Source organism: Saccopteryx leptura, chromosome 11 (genome assembly GCF_036850995.1).
Source record: "Saccopteryx leptura isolate mSacLep1 chromosome 11, mSacLep1_pri_phased_curated, whole genome shotgun sequence".
Classification (NCBI taxonomy): domain Eukaryota; kingdom Metazoa; phylum Chordata; class Mammalia; order Chiroptera; family Emballonuridae; genus Saccopteryx; species Saccopteryx leptura.
In genome coordinates this window covers 75,957,166-75,983,444 of record NC_089513.1, presented here as the reverse complement: position 1 = coordinate 75,983,444, position 26,279 = coordinate 75,957,166, and the positions used below count along the sequence as shown (strand labels likewise).

The 26,279-nt window shown below is 48.1% G+C and overlaps 1 protein-coding gene across 2 annotated transcripts in view; it reads right to left on the bottom strand.

The window, feature by feature from the left end:
- Window positions 1-3,963: 3,963 nt before the first annotated feature.
- The window catches only part of FRRS1 (ferric chelate reductase 1), a 51,554-nt gene continuing 29,238 nt past the window's right edge, over window positions 3,964-26,279 (bottom strand). For both annotated transcript variants that reach the window (XM_066353488.1, XM_066353490.1), the window contains exons 8-16: window positions 26,090-26,237; window positions 18,248-18,361; window positions 16,090-16,202; window positions 13,171-13,257; window positions 9,153-9,250; window positions 8,074-8,132; window positions 7,051-7,194; window positions 5,799-5,860; window positions 3,964-5,712 (exon numbers count right to left, since the gene is read on the bottom strand). In XM_066353488.1, coding sequence (XP_066209585.1) covers window positions 5,620-5,712; window positions 5,799-5,860; window positions 7,051-7,194; window positions 8,074-8,132; window positions 9,153-9,250; window positions 13,171-13,257; window positions 16,090-16,202; window positions 18,248-18,361; window positions 26,090-26,237 — 918 coding nt within the window. In that variant the 3' untranslated portion in view covers window positions 3,964-5,619. The remainder of the gene's footprint in view (window positions 5,713-5,798; window positions 5,861-7,050; window positions 7,195-8,073; window positions 8,133-9,152; window positions 9,251-13,170; window positions 13,258-16,089; window positions 16,203-18,247; window positions 18,362-26,089; window positions 26,238-26,279) is intronic.

The window sequence follows — 26,279 nt, the reverse complement described above, 5'->3', positions numbered from 1 at the left end:
GTGTCCGAATGGGAATCAGAAGATCTGTTTAGATCCTTAACGGAAATGCAGAATACAGTACAGTTTTTGTTATGTGTGAATAAGATACCACCACATGAAGAAGAAATACTTCTAAAGATATCTTCTACAAACTTTAAGAACTTTTTCACCCCTAAACCAGAGTTATATGACCAGGCAAAATATAAAATGACATCAACTTAGTTGATAACAGAATAAGAAAGGAGACTAATAACAAGTTTAGGGCCAGAAAAACCCCCAGATCTTTCTACCCAAAGGTGTAGTCGAAGATCAGTAATAAGACTAATATTTGTTTTTCTGAGGTGAAATTCTTATAACAAAAAAATAACAAAGTGAACAATTCAGCAGCATTCCTTACATTCACAATGCTGGGCAACTGTCTCCCAAACATCTTTATTATTCCAGAATGAAACGGTCTACCCAGGATGCAGTTACCCGCCCCTCCTCCCCGCACCCTTGCTTGTCTCTGCGGATTTCCTTATTCCTGATATTTCATATAAACGGAACCATACACGTGACCTTTTGTGTCTGACTTCTCTCACTTAGCACATTTCGAGGGTTCACCCTTGTTAACAGCACACACCAATAATTCCCTCTTTTTTATGGTTGAAGACTATCCCACTGCATGTGGGTACCACAATTTGTTTTTCCATTCGTCTGTGGATAGACACGTGATCTGTTTCCACCACCTGGCTGTTGGCGAATAGTGTTGCTACAAACATCAATTTTTCTTCTGTATTTTGTTCGCGGTGGTGAAACCTACGTAACCCAAAGTTGACCGCTTTTAAGTGCACGATTCAGTGAGCTAGATACATTCAGTGTCGTGCAAGCATCCCCACCATCCATCTCTAGAATCCATTCAACAGGAAGCCCTTGTCCTCTCTGTCCCCCTGGCAACCAGCATTCGACTTCCTATCTCTATAAACTCGACTAGTCCCGGTCTCTCAAATGAGTAAAATCGTACCATCACTGTCCTTCTTTGGTGTGTTCGCTTCCCATAATGTCTGCCAAGTGAACATCACATTTTGGTATAAAATTTTTAAAAAGTACACATTTTATATGTAAACACGGCTACCATGTCACACTCGAATCAAACAGCAACCACATCAAGAGTGTGCATCCTTGGCCCTGGCCGGTTGGCTCAGAGGTAGAGCGTCGGCCTGCCATGTCCGGGGGACCTGGGTTCAATTCCCGGCCAGGGCACATAGGAGAAGCGCCCATTTGCTTCTCCACCCCCACCCCCTCCTTCCTCTCTGTCTCTCTCTTCCCCTCCAGCAGCCAAGGCTCCATTGGCCAGGGCGCTGGGGATGGCTCCTTGGCCTCTGCCTCAGGCGCTAGAGTGGCTCTGGTCGCGACAGAGCGACGCCCCAGAGGGGCAGAGCATTGCCCCCTGGTGGGCAGAGCGTCGCCCCTGGTGGGCGTGCCGGGTGGATCCCGGTCGGGCGCATGCGGGAGTCTGTCTGACTGTCTCTCCCCGTTTCCAGCTTCAGAAAAATACAAAAAAAAAAGAGTGTGCATCCAGCCCCTCCTGTGGGCCTCACGTCCGACTTTGCCCCAGCAGCCCCTCGAGACGGGGTGGGTCCCTGAGAAGCTCGGTGACTCGCCCGCAGACCTGCAGCTCCTAAACCCGTAGGGTGGTCGGAACTGGGAGAGAGCCGTGTGCGGGACAGAGTCGGGGACGGCTCCGAGGACGAGGATATTGTGGAGCCAGGACGCAATAAACTCCTTTTGGCCACAGAAGGAGGCAACAGAGTGGGCTTTCCAGGCAGGTGCGCCCTGGTGGGAAGGGCAGCGGGTGGGTAGAAGCAGGATGTGGACAGGACGCCGGGCATCCTAATCAGATGTGAAAAGAGCTGACAGAAGCTTTTCTTCCATGCCCATCTATGACGGATTATCTTAAACAAGGGCCTTTGTTCTTTTTTCTTTTTTTTTTCCTGCTCAGCAGAGTGTACAGATAAACAGAATTTCAGCCAAAAGCTACATGTGCCCTCAAGAGTTTCCTGGTTGGCACTGGTGGCCTTGGCCTTTCCCGGCTGTGCCCCGGACGACTGGGGCAGGATGTGGAAGGGATGAATGTCACTTAACACACGCTACAGCCAGAACCTAATTTTTAAAAAAATGTAGGCACTACAGTGAATTTGATTCATCTATTCAATAACTTAGGCCATAAGCTATTAGGCCCTTCAGATTCATGTCCACAGGCCAGGGAGTAAGAACAACAACAACAAGCCTCAGTTACGAATGCTACCCCAACCACAATTTTCTAGAATTTCTTTCTTTTTTTCCCCTAAAAAAAAACACTTATTTTTATGTTATAGAAGAACCTATTTCTAAGACAAACATGAATGATTTTGCTCACTGCTTGAACAGCAGTGCTCAAGCTATAAAGATATTTAGTTTAACAATCACTCCTATCAAAAGAAATTTGTTTCATTAAACACACACACACAGCCTGAGCAGGCGGTGGTGCAGTGGATAGAGCGTCGGACTGGGATGCAGAAGACCCAGGTTCAAGACCCTAAGGTTGCCAGCTTGAGCGAGGGCTCATTTGGTTTGAGCAGAAGCTCACCAGCTTGAGCCCAATGTCCCTGGCTCACGCAAGGGGTTACTCGGTCTGCTGAAGGTCCGTGGTCAAGGCACATAAAACATACACACACACACACACACACACACTAAATTGCTTATTACAAAAAATAGAAAGGAATATTGAGACGAGTGAAGAATACGCATTTTCAATTTGTGGATATCAACCACTCATAAGCATAAGAATCTGAATTTGGTATTGTTCAAATTGTTCGGTCTATTAAGATTAAATGACAAGGACTTCTTCGGGCAACTCTATGTCAATTGATAATATATCAAAATAATGCCAACAGATGAACCAGTGAAAAATAACAAGTTAAAATACCTCAGCCTCAGCACTGGGAAACCAGCAAGTTCATGTATTTAAAAACCAAGAGCCAAGCAAATCCTTCGCCTTCAAAGAGTTTTTCCTCATTGGCCCTGGCCAGTTGGCTCAGCGGTAGAGCATCGCGGCCTGGTGTGCGGGGGACCCGGGTTCGATTCCCGGCCAGGGCACATAGGAGAAGCGCCCATCTGCTTCTCCACCCCCTCCCCTCCTTCCTCTCTGACTCTTTCTTCCCCTCCCGCAGCCGAGGCTCCATTGGAGCAAAGATGGCCCGGGCGCTGAGGATGGCTCCTTGGCCTCTGCCCCAGGCGCTAGAGTGGCTCTGGTCGCAACAGAGCGACGCCCCGGAGAGGCAGAGCATCGCCCCCTGGTGGGCGTGCCGGGTGGATCCCGGTCGGGTGCATGCGGGAGTCTGTCTGACTGTCTCTCCCAGTTTCCAGCTTCAGAAAAATACAAAAAAAAAAAAAAAAGTTTTTCCTCATTACGTATAGAATATAATTTATCAAGAGAAATTTACTACCTGTGAGAAGCCCTTTATCATTGAAAACTGGAAGAAAATATTTCAGCATACATTTAAATCTCTATGCTAAAAAAATATTTTTTAATTAAAAAAAAAAACATGCATTCAAAAGGAAAGTTTAAGCTGTAGGGAGCCCGGCACTTGTAAAACATGAACACAGAAAACTCACATCTCAACCCTCCGCTGCTTATAATAAACACCAATGTAAGGAAGAAAACCCAACTTCCTTCGGCATTTTATCCAGTAAAAGACAGGATACAGGCTGAGGCCGTCATTTACACTAATAGCAACAAGGTCCCCGGGCCCGCCAGAAACTGTAACACTGTAACACACTCAGAACAACCAGAGCAATAAAACCTGCCTCCCTGCACTGTTTCTATTTTGAGACTGTCCGCTTTTGCTTGTTTCCATTTGCCTAAGATAGTGGTGTTTATTTGTTACAGGGTCAGGGGGGTGTAAAGGGACATGCCAAACAATTGTTACAAGATCATCACAGTTGGAAAACACACAAGCCAAATGTAAAAAATAACAGTGGTCTTTAATTTCCATTCCTAACCCATCATCCCGGCCCTCTACCAAAAAGAAAAACAGATTTTTTTTCAAAAAAAGATTGAGTGGGTGGGTTTTAAGGGAAATGCCATCCCCTGGCGTCACTAAGTACTGGAAATGAATCCAACAGGAACAAAGCCGTGCTTTGGTACTACGGTGTCACCCACTGGCGGTAAGTGCTCATAGCAGGTGTAACACCCAGCCATAAAAGAGAAGATAAATTACTGCAACGGGAAGGAAAAGAACACTGATTTGTTCTAATTCATTAGAGCATTGGGAGCTTCTAGCAGAACAGAAGCACCCATGTTATTTTATTACCACAAGGAAAGAAAGTAACTCAGATATGCTCCCAAGGGTGAGTCCTAGTCTTTTTGAAACGCAAGCCTCAGTCTCCAAAAGGCTATCGGATTCAACTCTGAGTGTCAAAACAATGAACATATTAAATGCCTTTTCAGCTCTGTGGCCGAGTAGATAAAAACAGTTTTTAAGCACAAAGATTTACACTTACATTTCATAGTTTAAAAAGAAATTATAATGTTTATAATACACACTGCTCACAAAAATGAGGGGATCAGGGAACGTGCAGAGACTCCAGTAGTTTCCGCCTTCTGTCTAGTGCATTTCCACCAGTGAAATAGAAGTTGGTTTTGTATCTCATTTGCGTAACTGAACAACTTTCTTTGACTTGTCGTTTTCTTTTCTGATGTGCTTGTTGAATTAAAAAAAAATCAAATGCTTTTTTTTATTGCTTCATACTCATTTTGACATATCCCCTAATTTTTGTGAGCAGTCTATTTAAATATTATTAAAGCCTACAATGGGGGAATCAGCCCATTCCCACCTTCACTGGAGGAGAAGGAAAAAAAAAAAACAAAAACAGAGGTGTCCCAAAAACTGAACTGAAAACATAATTGTTCAAAAAGCCCTTTAAAAAAAAAAAAAGGCCATTATGGATCAATGGGACACCAGCTGATGACAGCAAACACAGGTGGCCGGACCTGAACCAGGGCAGAGATGTTCTCCTAGCCATGTCTGTTGCTTCTCGTGGGCGTGGTGAGAAGAAATCAGGACAGGACACAGAACTGCAACATCGTTATTTCCAAATATTACTTAGAGTCTGTTTTCTCCACAGCTGTGCTTAACTGAATGGTTTAATAAACACAACAATTCTAAAAAAAAAAAAAAAAAAAAAAAAAAGGCCATTGAGATAAATAGTAAAAATAGATGTTGTCTTTAAAGTATCACAGCACGTTTACAGCCCAGAATAGATGGACTGTACCCCTCTTTTCAGCCCAACGCCATCCTGTGTCCCAAAGGCTTCTTTCTGGTTTACTTTCGTAAAGGCTAACATGCTTAAAAATCTCAGCTCAGAAATATTTGAGGGTCACTTCTCCTTTCTCCTTGACCTTCCCCCTTGACGATTCGGAATGGCACAGAAAGTCTTGACATCGCTTTCTAGTCCGTAGGACCCTGCTGAACGCTGATCTCAGGGTTGCCGCTAGGGACACGACTTGGGGTCGGAAGTCACAAATGTGTTCCAGGCGCTCAAGTACCGGCCTCGGGCTTCCTGGGCTTGGCGGTTGGTCGTCATTACCTGGTCGGCAGCAGCAAGGGCGTGGCGCGCTCACAGATGGTTGATTGCAGATAAGAATATGATGAGGAAAGTCACATTCCCGCAGACGTAAATTGCTAGCACTGCCTTTTTGAAAGCATGACCCTGCAAGAAAAATTTGACTTATGAAAGAAACTCCCGTTGTGAGGCTTTTGTCAATAAAGAAAAAATAAAATGAAGTAAGGACTTACTTCTGCTTCCGCGATGGTAAATGACTGAATAATCTGAATTCTGGTATCATCCAGTATCTCCACTGTCAAGAACAAAAGCGTAAGTTTGTCAGGCCAGTGGATGCGCAGGTAAACACCCTCGATGCTGGTTTGCGGGGTGAGCCTTCTCCCGTTTCACACTACCAACGACTGCAAACTTCCTGAATGTTGAAGGCCCTCCCAAGTGGGGACAAGCAGGGAAAATATGCTCTCTTTTTTAGTCGATACACACCAGATCAAGCTAACAACACGGCTTTTTAAGTACCTATGCATTTTAAACAGCATGCCGCAACTCAGCGGGCATCAGAAGCCCACATAGGTACCCCGCTCAAGAACCAAGAATGGCAGCTCTCGCCAGCTCCTAAAAGCTTCCCCGGCTCCTTAATTCACAACAGGCCCACTAGATGATGACAAAGAGGTTTTGTTTTCAGAGGACCACATTTATCTGTCACTGGGAAGTGGGGGTGGGAGGGGAGGCAACAAGAACTAGACAGGACACAAAGGTCACTTCACCCAGAATCCAAGCTAGTTGAAAATATCACCCATTCTCTCCTAATATGTCTCCACTCCTAATGGCTATAGGTATAGTGCCTTACCTGGGACCAAGACCAAAACGGACCTTGCCACTCGACAGCGCAGGGGGGGGGGCGGGGGGCAAAGTAAGAATTTCCTACGGAGCTCACTAATTAGCTAGCGGCCGAAGCTGTCGTTATCAGGCGCTAAGCGACGGAACACCGTGAGCAGGTCAGATGGGTAAAACCGATCCGCCGTCCTGCTCCGTGTAGACTTTGGGCATCTCTCCTTTACCATCTCAGGGTTCTCTCCGCTCCGCAACTTTCGGGGACCCTCCGTGTGTACTGGCTCCAAGCCAGACCAGCACGCACAAAGTACTTACAAAGAAGATTTGTTCCTTAAATCCTAAAATAAAATCGTTCCTTTAAATTTTACGCTCCATTTCTAATACTAACAACGATTTTTTTTTTTTTTAAAGCAGAAAATTTCCACAAGGTCTACCGCTGACTGAGTAACGATAACACACGCTAGCTACCCTGCCATGGTCCACCATCAGTCTCGAGAGATGAATTACAGTCCACTAACACTTATATCGGAAGTGGCTTTAGGCGACCCCTGTGTTTTGGTCGTTAGACGGCCGCCGGGGTCGCGACCCACAGGTTGAGAACCGCTGACTTATACAGAAGTGACGGCACGTCCCACGGCTTTGGCGGCAGGTTACCTCGGCGGGAGAGGCGGTAAGCGTGCACCTCCAGGAGAATCTCCACCCCGACGTGCCAGGCTACAAACCCAATCATCGCATAGGTTTTCCACGGGCCGGGAAGATTCAGTCCTGGTAAGTCCATCCCCAGGAACATCGCAGCCACTACGTCCGTAAGAAAAAAAACAAAACACATTGAAACGTCGTCGCTGCCAAGAGAGGTCATTGTGAGCGTGCTTACGTGGGTGTGTCTTCTCTCGAGGAAAACATATGAGAAGAGTTGATGACATGCATTGAGTTAAGACTGAAGACCCAACAGTTCATTTCCTCCTGTGTTTCCCAGTCTTATTATGAGACGAGACAGGGTAAGATAGGACATTATGATTATCATCTACTGATTCTTAAAAAAAAGTCATCCAAACTTTTCAAAAAGCCTGGAGTCTTCAACGTAGGACGGGAGAAATGTCCGGAAACCAGGGATGACTGTACTCCCCTTTCCACAAAGAACCCCGCAGACTACATACAGGGATGGGAGGGCTGCAGTGCCAGCTTAGGTCTCTAGTATATGAGGCATCGGAATACACTGGAAAATCAGACCTGACTTGCACAAAGCACCCTGCCCTGGAAGGCACGCCTCCCGGGGAGAGGACCTGCAGACAGAGGGCAGGGGCCACCCCCCTCCCGCCAGCCCACCTCAGCCCAGCTCGCAAATCACCCTCCACTCGAGCTGCTTTCAATATTTGGCTGCCAGCATAGTTTATTCTGCTTGCAAAGCAAATGCTTTATAAAAAAAAAAAAAAAGTTTTAGAAGGAGAATTTTAAAGTCATTTAAAAAAAAAAATTTTAAGATTAAAAATGCAATAAATGACTTCAATAGTTGCTTCCAGAAATTACTTCCCGGATTTCAAGGTTTAAAGCCTATTTCACCTCAACAGCCAATTACTCCAATTACTAATGCATCTCAAAACCGTTTCGGCCAAATTACAACATGCAGTACGGGCAACCAGCAATGACACGTGCACAGACGGCGTCGCGGTCACTCACCTGCTGTTATTCTAGCAGCTGTTCCCAGCCCCCAGTGGGTCCAGTTAAACAGGTATCTTCTACCAAAACAAGGAAGCAGTCAGGATTCTCCAAAGTGACGGAACTACAGTTACTCCCCAAGAGAACAGAGAGCATGCCGTTTCCCTGATGGCCTGGGTCTAGGAGTTGGATTTCTGAAATGCCTTTGAAGGCCTTTTAAGTAAATAGAGTCTATCACCGAATATTATAAGATGCGCAATGTCTTGCCTGACCAGATGGTGGCGCAGTGGATAGAGCGTCAGACTGGTACCTAGAGGACCCAGGTTTGAAATCCTGAAGGTCGCCGCTTAAGCAAGGGCTCATCCAGCTTGAGCATGGGGTTGCTGGCTTGAGGGTGGGATCCTAAACATGACTCCATGGTTGCTGGCTTGGAGCCCAAGGTCGCTGGCTTGAGCAAGGGGTCACTTGCTCTGCTGCAGCCCCCCAGTCAAGGCACATACAGCAATCAATGAACAACTGAGGAGACTAGGGAGCCGCAACAAAGAACTGATGCTTCTCTTCCCTCCTATCTGTCTGTCCCTATCTGTTCCTCTCTCTGTCTCTGATACACACATACAAAGATGCACAGTGTCAGCCCTGGCCGGTTGGCTCAGTAGTAGAGCGTCGGCCTGGTGTACGGAAGTCCCGGGTTCGATTCCCGGCCAGGGCACACAGGAGAGGCGCCCATCTGCTTCTTCACCCCTCCCCCTCTCCTTCCTCTCTGTCTCTCTCTTCCCCTCCCGCAGCCGAGGCTCCATTGGAGCAAAAGATGGCCCGGGCGCTGGGGATGGCTACTTGGCCTCTGCCCCAGGCGCTAGAGTGGCTCTGGTCTCGACAGAGTGACGCCCCGGAGGGGCAGAGCATCGCCCCCTGGTGGGCATGCCGGGTGGATCCCAGTCGGGTGCATGCGGGAGTCTGTCTGACTGCCTCTCCTTTTCCAGCTTCAGAAAAATACAAAAAAAAAAAAAAAAAAGATGCACAGTGTCTCCACCTAGAGAGGCACTCGTCTGCCAGCTAACGATGCCGCATGCAGAGTGTGAGAGAGAAGAAGGCAAGAGTACCTGTGGTCGTGGAGGGGCGGCCTGCAGACGGCCAGCAGAGGCTGAAGCAGGGCTAAGACCAGCACCACGCAGCCCAGGAAGGGGTGGTAACCTGCACGCTGGACAGAGGGACGTCACGTTAGCCGTCTCGACTTAGAACCTCAAGTCAGAAATACTGCCCATGGGTGTCCCCAATGTTTTCCTGTCGCTTCAACCGTGTAACGACGATGGTGGCGATGACCACGACGACAGCGCCTTCTTGATCCCGGGCACGTTCCGGCACGCACGGTATTGCTAAAGCGCCCTCTGACCCCTCACCCTTGGGTGTGAATCACCCGCTTTTACAAACGAGGAACTGAGGTTCAGAGCTACCACGCAATGCGTCCCTGGCCACACCGTGGGGACGTGGGGACGTGGTGGGGAATCCACCCCCAGAATACCGCCTGTCGCCCACCAGGGTGTTAGGTGACCATCGACGCCACCACAGCCGTGTGCAGTCCCTCCCCGGGCTAGGACACGTCGAGAGCACCCCTCCCCACGTGTTGTGATGCCTGGGTTAGACCTCGGTGCTTCCCAGAGTGTAAGACAAGCACAGGCTCTGTCTGACCTTAGTGCATGGCTCATTTCTGATAAGCCTTATTCATTTATTCAACAGACATCTACTGAGTCCCTACTGTGCCCCAGAATCGGCGCCAGGTGCTTCAGAAGCACCAGCGCACAGACACAAGAGCTTCCCTACGGGTGCGGGAGGGCAGGCGAGGCCAAGCACAACAGATAAGTCACATGGCGCGACGTACAGCGAAGGGAGCTATGGGAGAACAGAGCAGGGCAGGGCCCGGCATGACGTACAGTGAAGGGAGCTACGGGAGAACAGAGCAGGGCCCGGTGTGACGTACAGTGAAGGGAGCTACGGGAGAACAGAGCAGGGCCCGGTGTGACGTACAGTGAAGGGAGCTACGGGAGAACAGAGCAGAGCAGGGCCCGGTGTGACGTACAGTGAAGGGAGCTACGGGAGAACAGAGCAGGGCCCGGTGTGACGTACAGTGAAGGGAGCTACGGGAGAACAGAGCAGGGCCCGGTGTGACGTACAGTGAAGGGAGCTACGGGGCCCGGCGTGACGTACAGTGAAGGGAGCTACGGGAGAACAGAGCAGGGCAGGGCCCGGTGTGACGTACAGTGAAGGGAGCTACGGGAGAGCAGAGCAGAGCAGGGCCCGGTGTGACGTACAGTGAAGGGAGCTACGGGAGAGCAGAGCAGAGCAGGGCCCGGTGTGACGTACAGTGAAGGGAGCTACGGGAGAGCAGAGCAGAGCAGGGCCCGGCGTGACGTACAGTGAAGGGAGCTACGGGAGAACAGAGCAGAGCAGGGCCCGGTGTGACGTACAGCGAAGGGAGCTACGGGAGAACAGAGCAGGGCAGGGCCCGGTGCGATGTACAGTGAAGGGAGCTACGGGAGAGCAGAGCAGAGCAGGGCCCGGTATGACATACAGCGAAGGGAGCTACGGGAGAACAGAGCAGGGCAGGGCCCGGTGTGACGTACAGTGAAGGGAGCTACGGGAGAACAGAGCAGGGCAGGGCCCGGTGTGACGTACAGTGAAGGGAGCTACGGGAGAGCAGAGCAGAGCAGGGCCCGGTATGACATACAGCGAAGGGAGCTACGGGAGAACAGAGCAGGGCAGGGCCCGGTGTGACGTACAGTGAAGGGAGCTACGGGAGAACAGAGCAGGGCAGGGCCCGGTGTGACGTACAGTGAAGGGAGCTACGGGAGAACAGAGCAGGGCAGGGCCCGGTGTGACGTACAGTGAAGGGAGCTACGGGAGAACAGAGCAGAGCAGGGCCCAGTGTGATGTACAGTGAAGGGAGCTACGGGAGAACAGAGCAGGGCAGGGCCCGGTGTGATGTACAGTGAAGGGAGCTACGGGAAAACAGAGCAGGGCCCGGTGTGACGTACAGTGAAGGGAGCTACGGGAAAACAGAGCAGAGCAGGGCCCGGTGTGACGTACAGTGAAGGGAGCTACGGGAGAACAGAGCAGAGCAGGGCCCAGTGTGATGTACAGTGAAGGGAGCTACGGGAGAACAGAGCAGGGCCCAGTGTGACGTACAGTGAAGGGAGCTACGGGAGAACAGAGCAGAGCAGGGCCCGGTGTGACGTACAGTGAAGGGAGCTACGGGAGAACAGAGCAGGGCCCGGTGTGACGTACAGTGAAGGGAGCTACGGGAAAACAGAGCAGAGCAGGGCCCGGTGTGACGTACAGTGAAGGGAGCTACGGGAGAACAGAGCAGGGCCCGGTGTGACGTACAGTGAAGGGAGCTACGGGAGAACAGAGCAGGGCAGGGCCCGGTGTGACATACAGTGAAGGGAGCTACGGGAGAACAGAGCAGGGCCCGGTGTGACGTACAGTGAAGGGAGCTACGGGAGAACAGAGCAGGGCAGGGCCCGGTGTGACGTACAGTGAAGGGAGCTACGGGAGAACAGAGCAGAGCCCGGTGTGATGTACAGTGAAGGGAGCTACGGGAGAGCAGAGCAGGGCAGGGCCCGGTGTGACGTACAGTGAAGGGAGCTACGGGAGAACAGAGCAGGGCAGGGCCCGGTGTGATGTACAGTGAAGGGAGCTACGGGAAAACAGAGCAGGGCCCGGTGTGACGTACAGTGAAGGGAGCTACGGGAGAACAGAGCAGGGCAGGGCCCGGTGTGACGTACAGTGAAGGGAGCTACGGGAGAACAGAGCAGGGCAGGGCCCGGTGTGACGTACAGTGAAGGGAGCTACGGGAGAACAGAGCAGGGCAGGGCCCGGCTCTCTGAGAAGCTCTGCTCCGAGCTGAGACCTGAAGGAGGTCGGGGTGGAGGAGGCGCGGCCGAGCCAGAAGGAATCTCTGTCACGGCCACGGCAGAAGCGAGCCGGTGGCCTGACCAGGCGGTGGCGCAGTGGATAGAGCAACGGACTGGGACGCAGAAGCGAGCTGGGCCGTGGGGCAGCGTGGAATGCGATGAACTGTGACTGTCGGGGGAGGAGGAGGTCTGGTCAGCGAGGACCTGGGAGCCAGGTCGCGGGGGTCGTTGGATGGACTTTATTTCTGAATAAAACAGAGTCAGTAGAGAGACCAGTCTGGGGCACAAGAATGACACAGTCTGATTTACACCGTCTTGGTTGCCAACGGACCGTGCACAGGCAAAGGCTGACGTGGGGAAACCGTTGAGGCATCGACTGCACCAGTCCAGGCAAAGGACCATGGTGGCTGAACCCCACGGAGTGGTATCAGTGACGGGGAGAAGTACGGTATCTTACACGTAGAGCAAGAGCGTGGGCGTAAGGGTGACTCCGAGGCGTTAGCCTAAGAAGGGAACTGCCAACTGCAACAGCCAACAGGAGCTGGCGGCAGGTGGAGCAGGACGGGGAGGGAGGAAAGGTCAGGAACCCTACTCTGCACACGTTGCGTCTCAGACGCCTGAGACTGGGAGGTTCCCATCCTCGAGGACACAGCTGAACGTGTGGGTCTCCAGCCGGGGGCGAGGTCAAAGCTGGAGATGACGCGTTTGGGACCAAGCCTCGGTTTCTTCCTTTGTGATGTGGGGTGATGACCGTCACTACTTCCTTTTGAGGTTCGAAATTGCATAATAGCACGTGTAAAGCACTTAGCACAGCTGGTCACGCGGCAGGTGTGCAGCCAATGGTAGCCTAGCCGTAATCGTAGTACTCGTTAGCAAAGACCACCTGCCACGTTCACCTTCCCCGGACGTCACAGTGGGAGAGTTCACCCCTCTAAGCTGAGAAACCTCACTAACGGGACACAGAGTACATGGAACATTGGCTGCCGCCTCAAAACACATTTCATGACCAAGTAATCTGCACTGACACATACACTCCATCCCAGACCCCCAACAGTGGGAAGCAGCCATCAGATGATTCAAAAAAGAGAGGAAAAAAAAAAAAGGATACATGCAAGAATATCTTTTTCCCCATCATCTGAGAATAAAGCAGGTCTCTCCTTTGACATCCAAGCGCATTTATATAAAAAAACACCCAGTTAGATGTACTCACCCAACTCCAGCCTCCTCGGTAGATGAAAGGCAGGGCAAAGGCCATGCAGGTGAGGGCGGAAGTGGCCACCATGAGCGTCCGATGCACCTGCCAAGGGGAAATGACAGAGTGAGAAGAGAGTTACCCGCGTGAGAGAAAGGAGTCGCTGTCACCGTGGGGGCAAGATCACGGGGTGAGGTTCCCCGAAGGCATCGGATCAGTCTGCCGGCAGTTAAAAAATCTGAGCGTACCACTGAACTTCAGAGAAAGCCCTAAGCGGCCACCCCGTCGGTCAGAAGCAGCTGCCAGGCTTCCCCAGCCCCGAGCAGCAGGACCGGACGTTTCCCACAGAGCACGCTGACTTGCCAAGCCTGTCGTTTCCTTCCAAAGATACTTAGGAAGTCCCACCACCAGGCACAGCGCCGCCCCACAGACAAGGAGGGAGCGAGGAAACAGAAGACACTGTCACCTGAGGAGCCTGGAACAGAACTGAGTAGAGGAGAGAGATAGGTGAAATGTGAAATTCATTGTCCAAATCAGAATAGGGACAGTGGATATGGGCGCTGTTGATTGATTATGCCAGGATACCTGGGGCAGACCGAGACTAGACCAGAAAAGGTAGGACAGGTCGTCACCCTATATGTATGTCACCCTAGATAGAGAGACGTCACAGTTTTAAAGGCAGTGCAGGATCTTAATCGGTAGAGAGAAGACATAAGGAGTGTTGCGGTTGGGAATATCATTATGAGCAGGTGAGAGACAGAGAGAGAGACAGAGACAGAGAGAGAGAGAGACAAAAAGAGAGAGCAGAGACAGAGACAGAGAGAGACAGAGAGAGAGAGCAGAGACAGAGAGACAGAGAGAGAGCAGAGACAGAGAGACAGAGTGAGAGAGAGCAGAGACAGAGAGAGAGCAGAGACAGAGAGCACGCAAAGGCAGACAGACAGGAAGCAGTAGTAAGGACAAATAAAACAGATGGACATGGCGACCAACATTGAGAAATGAGGTTACGTAAGGTCAGTCTTAAAAGCTACAAGTTGTATACAAAGTTTCAAGAATACCCTCTTATAGGCCCTGGCCGGTTGGCTCAGTGGTAGAGCGTCAGCCTGGTGTGCAGAAGTCCCGGGTTCGATTCCCGGTCAGGGCACACAGGAGAGGCGCCCATCTGCTTCTCCACCCCTCCCCCTCTCCTTCCTCTCTGTCTCTCTCTTCCCCTCCCGCAGCCGAGGCTCCACTGGAGCAAAGATGGCCCGGGCGCTGGGGATGGCTCCTCGGCCTCTGCCCCAGGCGCTAGAGTGGCTCTGGTCGCAACAGAGTGACGCCCCGGAGGGGCAGAGCCTCGCCCCCTGGTGGGCAGAGCCTCCCCCCCTGGTGGGCGTGCCGGGTGGATCCCGGTTGGGCGCATGCGGGAGTCTGTCTGACTGTCTCTCCCCGTTTCCAGCTTCAGAAAAATACAGGAAAAAAAAAAAAAAGAAAGAAAGAAACCCTCTTATAGCTTGACCAGGCAGTGGCGTAGTACATAGAGCATCGGACTGGGACGCGGAGGACCCAGGTTCCAAAATCCCAAGGTCGCCGGCTTGAGCACGGGCTCACCAGCTTGAGCCCAAGGTCGCTGGCTTGAGCAAGGGGTCACTCGCTCTGCTGTAGACCCCCCCCCCCCCGTCAAGGCACACATGAGAAGGCAATCAATGAACAACTAAGGTGCCGCCACGAAGACTTGATGCTTCTCATCTCTCTCCCTTCCTGTCTGTCTGTCCTTATCCGTCCTTCTTTCTGACTCTCTGTCTCTGTCACACACACACACAAAAAAAGAATACCCTCTTATAAAGTCAAAAACTGTTCCAATAAGCTGTACGTTTTCTACAAACAGACACGTGCATACTATCTCAACAGACACCCACTGACCTTCCGCCATACATCAAGTACCTACCCTTGGCCCTGGCCGGTTGGCTCAGTGGTAGAGCGTCAGCCTAGCGTGCAGAAGTCCCGGGTTCGATTCCCAGCCAGGGCACACAAGAGAAGCGCCCATCTGCTTCTCCACCCCTCCCCCTCTCCTTCCTCTCTGTCTCTCTCTTCCCCTCCCGCAGCCAAGGCTCCATTGGAGCAAACCGGCCCGGGCGCTGGGGATGGCTCCTTGGCCTCTGCCCCAGGCGCTGGAGTGGCTCTGGTCGCGACAGGGAGATGCCCCGGAGGGGCAGAGCATCGCCCCCTGGTGGGCAGAGCTTCACCCCTGGTGGGTGTGCCGGGTAGATCCCGGTCAGGTGCATGCGGGAGTCTGTCTGACTGTCTCTCCCTGTTTCCAGCTTCAGAAAAATACAAAAAAAAAAAAAAAAGTACCTACCCTCTGTGACACGCAAAAGATAAGGTTTGTTTTCCTGCGTGTTGAGGGACACTGCTGGACTTTAGCTCAGGTTTCTATGAAGAAACTCCTCCTCATCCCATGCAAAGGGGCAACATGAAAAGTTTCCATTCCCACCCACCTAGGAAATAGGGGGCCTTGATTGGTGAGTTACGAGCAGTCTTGACATGGATTGACAGACCCCTGCGTGGAAACCCAGTGAGCACCCACTATTTCTCTCTACCGCCCTCTTGTCCTCCTTGACCCAGCTATACCCTAGCACAACTAGACCTGTGAGCCAGGACCATCCGGGTCCCAGAGGCCATGTTACAAAGGGCTGCACACGCCCTGGCACATTCTCCAGCCCAACCTGAGCCTTCACAAGGCTGTCTCGATTTTGATCTCTATCAAGGGTCTTATGTCTTTTCTCAATTGGTTAGGAAACCAAAGAGCAAAAGGAAGAAATTATTAGGATTCTAAAATGATCACAACTGTACCATACACCAAAAAGGAGGGGGAGGGGAAAAAACCCTACATACTTCAATATGTTTTCATGTTGCAATGTACAAATAACACGGAAATGGCATTTTTCTGCCACCTACCTGAAACCAGATTGCTTCGCCAAAGAAAGGCTTTGACAAAACAGGTTTGAAGAACCGGGCAACGATTACCCCGATGCTAACGGTAGTCATCCACGCCACAAACATCAAGGCACCTACAGGTCAGAAAACACGACGGATGACATCACAAACTAATCAAGCTGCTTTTAAACGACCAAGCCAAATGCCCAGAACATAGGAACAACCAGCAAAGCACATTCAACAGGCACAAGCATAACCTCAAAACACCCTCTAGATCAGTGGTCCCCAACCTTTTTTGGGCCACGGACAGGTTTAATGTCAGAAAATATTTTCACAGACCGGCCTTTAGGGTGGGACGGATAAATGTATCATGTGACCGAGACAAGCGTCAAGAGTGAGTCTTAGACGGATGTAACAGAGGGAATCTGGTCATTTTTTAAAAATAAAACATCGTTCAGACTTAAATATAAGTAAAATGGAAATAATGTAAGTTATTTATTCTTTCTCTGTGGACCGGTACCAAATGGCCCACGGACTGGTACCGGTCCGCAGCCCGGGGGTTGGGGACTACTGCTCTAGATCATTAGCTTTTACTATCCCACCGCCGTTCTAGGAGCTAACTCTTCCAAGCTCCTACTCGGTGCAAGGCGCTGTCTCTCTACCTGGTCTCCACGCATTCACCTATTTGATCTTTACAACAATCCTACGAAGCAGCTGCAATTATTATTACTGTATTGCCGTTTGGCTGGGTGGGGAAACTAAGGCACAGAGAAGTTGAGTAATTCGCCCAAGGTTACAACATTGGGTTTAGAACCCAGAACCCAGTCTGGTTTGAGTGACTATGCTCTTGACCATTAGACCAATACAGCCGGCAGATTCCTTGGAATCCTCTGACATCTCATTCCAAAAACTAATAGATAATAAATAGGCACATTATTTGAGAACCCAATTACTTTCTAATGGGAACACATGAACAAGAATAAAGTTATTTTCAAGCTTAACTATGAAAACATTTATTGAAACTCTACTAGAAGAGAGCATTCTAGAGACTATAAAGGGAATATACCAAATAAGGAACGTTCCCCCAAATACTAATATTTTACAATAGTATATATAGCATACACTACATTACCCCCCTACTATAAGTCCCATCCTTTCAACAATAGGCGAGGCTACTTTTCAGATGGGATCGACTTCCCCTGTAGAACCAGAGCATGTAAGGGCCTCGTTGCCAAGCTCCTGCTCGCTCCCCACGTGGTTCCTGTCATCATTTTAAGGACAAGACCCCCCAAGTACAGCGCTGAGGACTTCGAATACCCTCAGTTACTTGTGCATTGTCTAGAGATCTTCAACAACAAGCTGTATCTCGGAAACCAAACCACTGCCATACAATCAAAACCACAAATTAACTCTTTCACTAGCCTTCACTTTACTAAAGGACAGAATGAAGCTCTCATACATGTTAAAGTCATGAATCCAGTGATATTCAGTTAGAAACAGTGAGGGCGTAGAGCGTCGGCCTAGCGTGCGGAGGACCCGGGTTCGATTCCCGGCCAGGGCACACAGGAGAAGCACCCATTTGCTTCTCCACCCCTCCGCCGCGCTTTCCTCTCTGTCTCTCTCTTCCCCTCCCGCAGCCAAGGCTCCACTGGAGCAGAGATGGCCCGGGCGCTGGGGATGGCTCTGTGGCCTCTGCCTCAGGCGCTAGAGTGGCTCTGGTCGCAACATGGCGACGCCCAGGATGGGCAGAGCATCGCCCCCTGGTGGGCAGAGCGTAGCCCCTGGTGGGCGTGCCGGGTGGATCCCGGTCGGGCGCATGCGGGAGTCTGTCTGACTGTCTCTCCCCGTTTCCAGCTTCAGAAAAATGAAAAAAAAAAAAAAAAAAAAAAGAAACAGTGAGGGCACTCTTTGGAATGACAGACACCTGTAAAGCTCCGTTGGCGATGTTAACATGCAGCCCGGGCTAAAACTACCAAATAATCCCTAGTCTTCTCGTGTAATGAAAATGAACAAACGGTAAGATAAATACAGCTGCCTGCAAGCCTCAATGGATGCACAGAGAAGACTCACGAACAACTGGCTAAATTATGTTTGCTCCCATTCCTATTCCAGCCAGCGCTGAGGCGTCAGGTAAACGTATTCCACAGAGCGATGAGGCGACCACACACGGGCAGCTCACCGTGAGCCTTCAGAAGGAGCAGGGACCGGGACCCTCCCACGTCCCTCGGGTCACCCGTCACGGCGTGTTTTTCATATGTAATCAGAGGTTGCTGGGAATGCCTATAAATTCGACCTGAAATTAAAAAAAGAAGAAAAATGAGAAGAAGAAGAAGAAGGATTACTGCCTCAAGAGAGAAGGCATGGAAAGACAGCATCACAACATGGAAACATTTCTTAATATGATAAAAAAAAAAAAAGAAATATCAGTGGAGATGCCGTTCATATGCAAAAGCAACATAAATATGGATGCAATCTCACATGACCTTACTGGCAAAAAAAACATTTAAATAAATAATTTAATCAACCAAGACGGATCAAAACCGGAACTGAGACTATAAAAGTTACAGTGAAAGACCCATCAACAATGCTGAGTCAAATAATTACTGTTAATGGGATCACAAATCATTGAAATGTCAAGTATAATTCTTGAAAGAGAATACATGTAGCCTAGGCTGGTCGCTGGCTTAATCCCGAGGACACTGATTCCAATCCAGGGTCACCCGCTTGATCCCAAGAGCGTCAGCTTGATCCCCAAGGATTGCCAGTTCAAGCCTCGGTCCAGGCACATATGACAAGCAATCAATGACACAACTAAGTACAACAATGAATTGATGCTTCTCCCTCTTTTCTCTCCCTTTTCTTCTCTCTCAAAGAAAGAAAGAGAGAATACATGTGATAAACCATCTAGAATCTTAGCTTAAACGAACAGACATTGGGCCAGGGAGAAAGACAAGAACATTTTAATGCTATGTTATTTGGCATATGGTCAGTTTGGACTGGGTTTGACTAACAAACCAAAATCCCAAAGAAAAGTGATATACTCAATTTGAGAATGGATTATGATATTATCATTTATTATGTATAAATTTAAATCGGTGAATATATAGGGTTGTTCAAATTAGTGTGTCTATGAGAGTATGTATGGGTGTGGGTTCATTTATGCTGAGAATCTACCCCACGGAAATATTCATCTTCTACCCAAAGATATATGTACAAGTATTTGCTCACAGAAATTTATTTTATGCTAGGCAAAAAAAATTTTAAACAAGGTAAATGGTCATCATTAGGAGAATAGTAAATAAATTATGGAACATACGTTATTTTTAAAATATAAGAGTCAAAAAATAAAAATAACTAAGAACTTTGATATGACAGATATCTATCTATATGTGAATCTTTGTCCCAAACAAAATATGTATTAGACCACAGACTACATGGCAATAATTTCCAAAAAGAAATAACTTCACAGAAAACAAGCTGTATTATCTATTCAAAATGTAACAAAACTAAAAATTAACAACAAAAGCAAGAAAAAAAAATGGTCCACTTAGATATTTATAAAACTACTTTTCTAAATAACCTTTGGATTAAATAGGAAATCAAAATGAATCATAAGTCTTTCTAAAAAGGAATAATAATAATGAAGACATTTCCTGACAAAATCCATGTGGTGCAATCCAGGTACTATTCAGAAGCTTTTATCATCCAAAAGCATTTTCTTAAAAAAAAAAAAAAAAAAAAAAAAAAAAAAAAAAAAAAAAGGCTTAAATTGAAGTAATCATTTAATTCAAGATGCATTTAAAGCAACAAAATATAACACAGGAAATCAGAAAGAAAGACTGATTAAAAATAAAGGTAGAAATCAACGAACTAATACGTCTCTGCCTAAAAAATCAGAAAAATCAAGTCTTGTTAAAAGCTGATAAAATGGACAGGGTTTTTGGCATGTCTGATCACATGACAAAATATATGTATATCACAACCAATATTAAAAATGGGAGGGGTGACATGGCAGCTGATACAGAAAATATTTTTTAAAGTCAAATGAAAATGCTATATGCAACTTAAGTCAGCTAAAAATAGTAGTTCACACCTAAATGAAATGGATGAATTAGGGGGAAAATCCAGAATTACAAAAATTGATGAAAGAAGTAGTCGCAACTCGAGAGAGTAATAACAATAGAAGAATTTTGAATTAGTCAAATATTTTCATCCCCAAAGGCTCACTGATACGTGAGTTCTATCATACCATTTAAAAAATTTTTAACAGAAATATTTTTTATTTATTAAAACTCCTAAAAAAAAAAAAAAAAACTCTTCTAAGGTTTATTCTACAAGATTAGCATAACACTGAAGCCAAAACTAGGCAGGCAAGCCCACACACACAAACACACACAATCCCACAACCCTAGACCAAAATCATATCTGAATATAAACTATAAACGCACAAAGCTCAAAAAGAAAAGTTGGCAGATCAAATCAACCGGGCACTGACAGAATAAAAAAACATGGCCAACCAAGATTTATCCCAGGAAAGTGAGGAACGTTCCAGAAATATTATTGTAAAAGTAATGATAAAACGTCATCTCAACATCTTCCCAAAAGACATGAGATGAAATCCAGGCCTTGGCTGGATAGCTCAGTTAGTTAGAGCATCATCCTGAAGCACAGAGGTTGCCGGTTCAATCCCCTGTCAGGGCACATACCAGAACAGATCCATGTTCCTGTCTCTCTTTCAGTCTCTCCCTTCCTCTCTCTAAAGAAATCAATAGAAAAGGAAATTCAGTACACACTCATCACAGGGACTTCGCAAAGTCAGGCCCAGAAGAACACATCCTGAACACCAGATAGCAGACATGGCCCAGCACTGAGATCAGAGCACTGCCATCAAATTCAGGGACAAGACAACAATGTTCGCCACATGGCCAACGGCCATTCCCCATTGTTCTGGGAGGAATAAACAATGCGGTCAGGCAAGGAAGAATTTGAGAGCTGTTCATCCTGTTACCATCTACACAAGGTATGATGTTGGTTTATCAAGAAAAACCAGAATAATCAACTAGAGCCCCAGCCAAGATAGCTCGATGGGTTAGAGCATCTTCCCAATGTGCAAAAAAGGTTGAAGGTTCTATCCCCAGTCAGGGCACATAAAGGAACAGATCGATGTCTCTGCTTTTCTCTCTCTCTCTCTCTCTCTCTCTCTTTCTCTCCCTTCTCTCTCTAAAATAAATTAATTGATTAAAAAATAATCAACTAGAAAATTAGGTGGCTAAATTCAAGATAAATATCCAAACTTCAATAACTTTCTTACATACCATGTTTAGAAAAACTTTTAAAAAAATAATCCCATTCACGATAGTTTTAGAAATCTATGTATATATGATATGTACCCTATACCCGACATGAAAATACAAAGAAAACCATAAGGTCTGAACAAATGGAATACCCTAATATATTCCTGGATAGAAAGACTCACTATTTATTATAAAGAAGTCGATCATTCCCCAAATTACTCTAAAATTTCACTGCAATTCCAATCACACCCCCAATAGACTTTTTAATGGAATCTGACAAATCATTTCTGAAGTTCATAAAGAACAGATACACAACAAAGAAGCAAGAATTCCTGAATAAGACAGCCAGGAGGGAAACCATGTCCTATAACAACTTCACAGCCTATTATAAAGCTATAGTCATTCAACCAGTGCAGTAATAGAAAAACAGATCAACAGAAGAATAAACTAGAAACAGTTTGATTTACTGATAGTATTTCAGTGTGAGATGCGGATGTTTTGAAGCAGGGGAGATATAACGGACTATTCAAGAAACGGTGTTGGGCCTGACCAGGAGGTGGCGCAGTGGATAGAGCGTCGGACTGGGATGCGGAAGGACCCAGGTTCGAGACCCCGAGGTCACCAGCTTGAGTGCAGACTCATCTGGTTTGAGCAAAGCTCACCAGCTTGGACCCAAGGTCGCTGGCTCAAGCAAGGGGTTACTCGGTCTGCTGAAGGCCCGCGGTCAAGGCACATATGAGAAAGCAATCAATGAACAACTAAGGTGTTGCAACACGCAATGAAAAACTAATGATTGATGCTTCTCATCTCTCTCCATTCCTGTCTGTCTGTCCCTGTCTATCCCTCTCTCTGACTCACTCTCTGTCTCTGTAAAAAATAAATAATAAATAAAAATTAAAAAAAAAAAAAAGAAAGAAACGGTGTTGGGACACCTGGTTATTATTCATTTGGCAAATCCCACTCTATTAAGGTTTGTCATAACAGAGCAGAAAATGAGACATTTCATGTCATCAATACCTGAAGAAAAGAGCATCAAACAGAGACACTATCAGGAGCTACAAAAATGTCAAAAGAAAGAGGTAAAGAACACTATGGCCTGACCAGGCGGTGGCACAATGGATCGAGTGTCAGACTGGGATGCGGAGGACTCAGGTTCGAGACCCCAAGGTCGCCAGCTTGAGCGCCGGCTCATCTGGTTTGAGCAAAGTTCACCAGCTTGGACCCAAGGTCCCTGGCTCCAGCAAGGGGTTACTCGGTTACTCGGTCTGCTGTAGCCCCAAGGTCAAGGCACATATGAGAAAGCAATCAATGAACAACTAAGGAACCGCAACAAAGAATTGATGTTTCTCATCTCTCTCCCTTCCTGTCTGTCTGTCCCTCTCTCTGACTGTCTCTGTCTCTACCACACACACACACACACACACACACACACACACAAACTCTTCTCATCTCCCTTCCTGTCTCTCTCCCTCTCTAAAAAAAAAAAATGGAAAACGACCAGAAAGGCGCCGAACTATCTCACAATACTGCATTCGAGGAGCAGTAGTGATGATGGAAACCAAGACCACATTCCCAACCGCCTGAGGATACAGTGGGAAGAGAACCACATTCCCAACCGCCTGAGGACATAGTGGGAAGAGAACCACATTCCCAACCGCCTGAGGATACAGTGGGAAGAGAACCACATTCCCAACCGCCTGAGGATACAGTGGGAAGAGAACCACATTCCCAACCGCCTGAGGATACAGTGGGAAGAGAACCACATTCCCAACCGCCTGAGGATACAGTGGGAAGAGAACCACATTCCCAACCGCCTGAGGATACAGTGGGAAGAGAACCACATTCCCAGCCGCCTGAGGACATAGTGGGAAGAGAACCACATTCCCACCCGCCTGAGGATAGAGTGGGAAGAGAACCACATTCCCAACCGCCTGAGGATACAGTGGGAAGAGAACCACATTCCCAACCGCCTGAGGATACAGTGGGAAGAGAACCACATTCCCAACCGCCTGAGGACATAGTGGGAAGAGAACCACATTCCCAACCGCCTGAGGATACAGTGGGAAGAGAACCACATTCCCAACCGCCTGAGGATACAGTGGGAAGAGAACCACATTCCCAACCGCCTGAGGATACAGTGGGAAGAGAACCACGTTCCCAACCGCCTGAGGATACAGTGGGAAGAGAACCACATTCCCAACCGCCTGAGGATACAGTGGGAAGAGAACCACATTCCCAAACGCCTGAGGATACAGTGGGAAGAGAACCACATTCCCAACCGCCTGAGGATAGAGTGGGAAGAGAATTGTTTTTAAACTCGGATTCCCTGCGGCGCTGTGGACTAACCAAGCACTGAACCTTCCCGTGGAGCAGAAGTCTGTGACAACGCTTTAGGTTCCACGGTGCGGCTCCGTGATAACTTTCCAGCTCTGAACTGAGGGAGGCTGGGTGCATGTTCAGTACAAAGCTCTCTGCTATGCCTCAATTATTCCAGTAACAGGTTGTGTGATAACAGGGTCTCTACTTCATTAATTATTTAAATTGGTAGGTTCCCTACTTGTGAACAACTTATTCAACCTCACAAAGTTCTTCCTGAGAGGCCGGAAATGGAACAGATCTGGGGGTTTTCATTCCAACGGTGCTTCTTGTTTGGGTTTTGAACAAGTGACTTGGCCATTCTGGGTTCCTGTTTCCTTGTCTCTAAAATGGGCAAAATAATATCTACGTATAAAGCCCCCCGTGAGAAGTAAATGAGGTGTATGCATGTACAACCAGTGACCGCTACAGTAGCAACAGTCACATGATTACCTGCATGCAGTGGTGTCTCCTTAAAAAACACCCAATATTCGACCATTTCCTCACTTTATCTCATTTCCTACATTGTCCATGTTCAAAGGGATTGAATACTTAGGCTCTAAGGTCAAAGAGTTTGAGTTCAAATTTCAACCCTACCATTTGTTCAGGTAAACTAAAATTACTTTACCTAAGTTTCATCCCAGGTAAAATAAGAAAAATAATAGTAATAATTTAAAAAATTATTGGCCCTGGCCAGTTGGCTTAGTGATAGAGTGTTGACCTAGCATGTAGATGTCTTGGGTTTGATTCCTGGTCAAGGCACAAAGGAGAAGCACCCATCTGCTTCTCCACCCCTCCCCCTCTCGCTTCTCTCTCTCTCTCTCTCTCTCTCTCTCTCTTCCTCTCTTCTCCTCTTGCAGCCATGGGTCGATTGAAGTGAGTTGGCTCCAGGTGCTGAGGATAGCTCCATGGCTTCCACCTCAGGTGCTAAAAAAATGGTTCCGGTTGCAATGGAGGAAGGGCCCCACATGGGCAGAGCATCGCCCCCTGGTGGGCATGCCGGGTGGATCCTCGTCGGGGAGCATGCGGGAGTCTGTCTCTCTGCCTCCCCTCCTCTCACTAAAATTAAAAAAATATAAAATAAAATATACCTAGTGTCATTTCTAGGAAGATGAAAATGAAGGTCCTCCGTAGAGTGCTTAGCCAATGAATGACACTCGTTAAGTTCCTAGTAATTTTTATTGTTACCACTTCAACAGGAAATAGTTTTCAAGCTACATCTGCTGTCACCAGTACAAATAAGAACATATGACTTGGCGAAGAGAATGACTCATACCGCCTACCACTAAATCTACAAACACTCCTAAATTTTCTCTGAGGAGATCTTTTACCCTGCTTCAAAACCTTCTGGGTGTCTGCTTCACCTGTTGTCGAGTCTCATCACACAGTATAATAATATTCTGGGCTTTTCACGATGTGCCTGCCCACAGTTCCGTTTTCCCTCCTCCTCCACCCCCTCCCCGACCCTCACGTCTCCGCGCCCAGCTTCTCGCCGTGTTCAAAGCGGGCTCTCCGCTCGAAGTTCCGGAACAGCGTTCCCTCCAGAGAGATGAGTCCCTAAATGCGACCTTGGCCTGTCGCGCAGCTCTCCCAAACCTCAAGAGCCAAAACCTTAAACAAAATCTAATCGTGTCTATGGACATGTGCTGCCGTGTCCACCGGGGCACTCTCCGCAAGGATCAAGGAAACAGGCAAGTGCAGAAAACAACTTTAGGCTGAACTTGGCATCAGATTTCACTGAGGAGGATGTGGGACAGGAAACAGCACCCCAGCGTGGTCCTCCTCCCGTGGGCTCCTGCAGCAGTGTACTCAGCTGTCCCGGAGCTATCCCTCCCCCCCCCCCCCCGACAGACACCCCCCCCCCACCTCCCACCACTCCCCATCCCGTCTTCATCTCCCCGGAGAAAGCTCAGATCCAAGCAGATGAGATTCACATTGGATAGGTCATCCCACAAGAGCCAATATGTCCTGCAATGACCCCAAAGGCATTGCTTCTAGTGTCCCTGCAAGGAACCTGCCAATGTCACTGCACTCAGGGAGGCCCAGATATGTCTTACCAGGTATTGATGGTTCTTCCTGGTTACCAGCCAGAAATCACGTTTATCATCAGCATGTTGCCTTAGAACATGGCTGACACTACCTTTATGTAGTTTCCAGAGAAGCAATGCTTGAAGGTCAACCAAGGTCAAAACAGAAAGCAAAAATGGAAAAAAGGTTTGGATAACTCTTTACCTACAAGTATAAATATCTTAAAGATGAACAATTACAGTAGCAGTCTCTCCAAAAAAAAAGAGGGGAGGGGTGGAAGAAAAGAAGAAGAGAGAGGGAAAATAATCTTGAAAAGATAGTCTTTATCAATATACAGTACTTACCATCATCAGCTGCCCCAGCTGCTAGAAATATGTAGTAGCTTGTGTTTAGATCAAATCTATTCTTAACCGCAGGAAGGGTAATGTTTCTTCTGAAAGAACACTGCATAACACCGTCCTCCAGCCTCCAAGCCACATCCTCAAGAGTATCCTACAAACACACACAATGGGTCTTCACAGTGCTTTCCAGAGA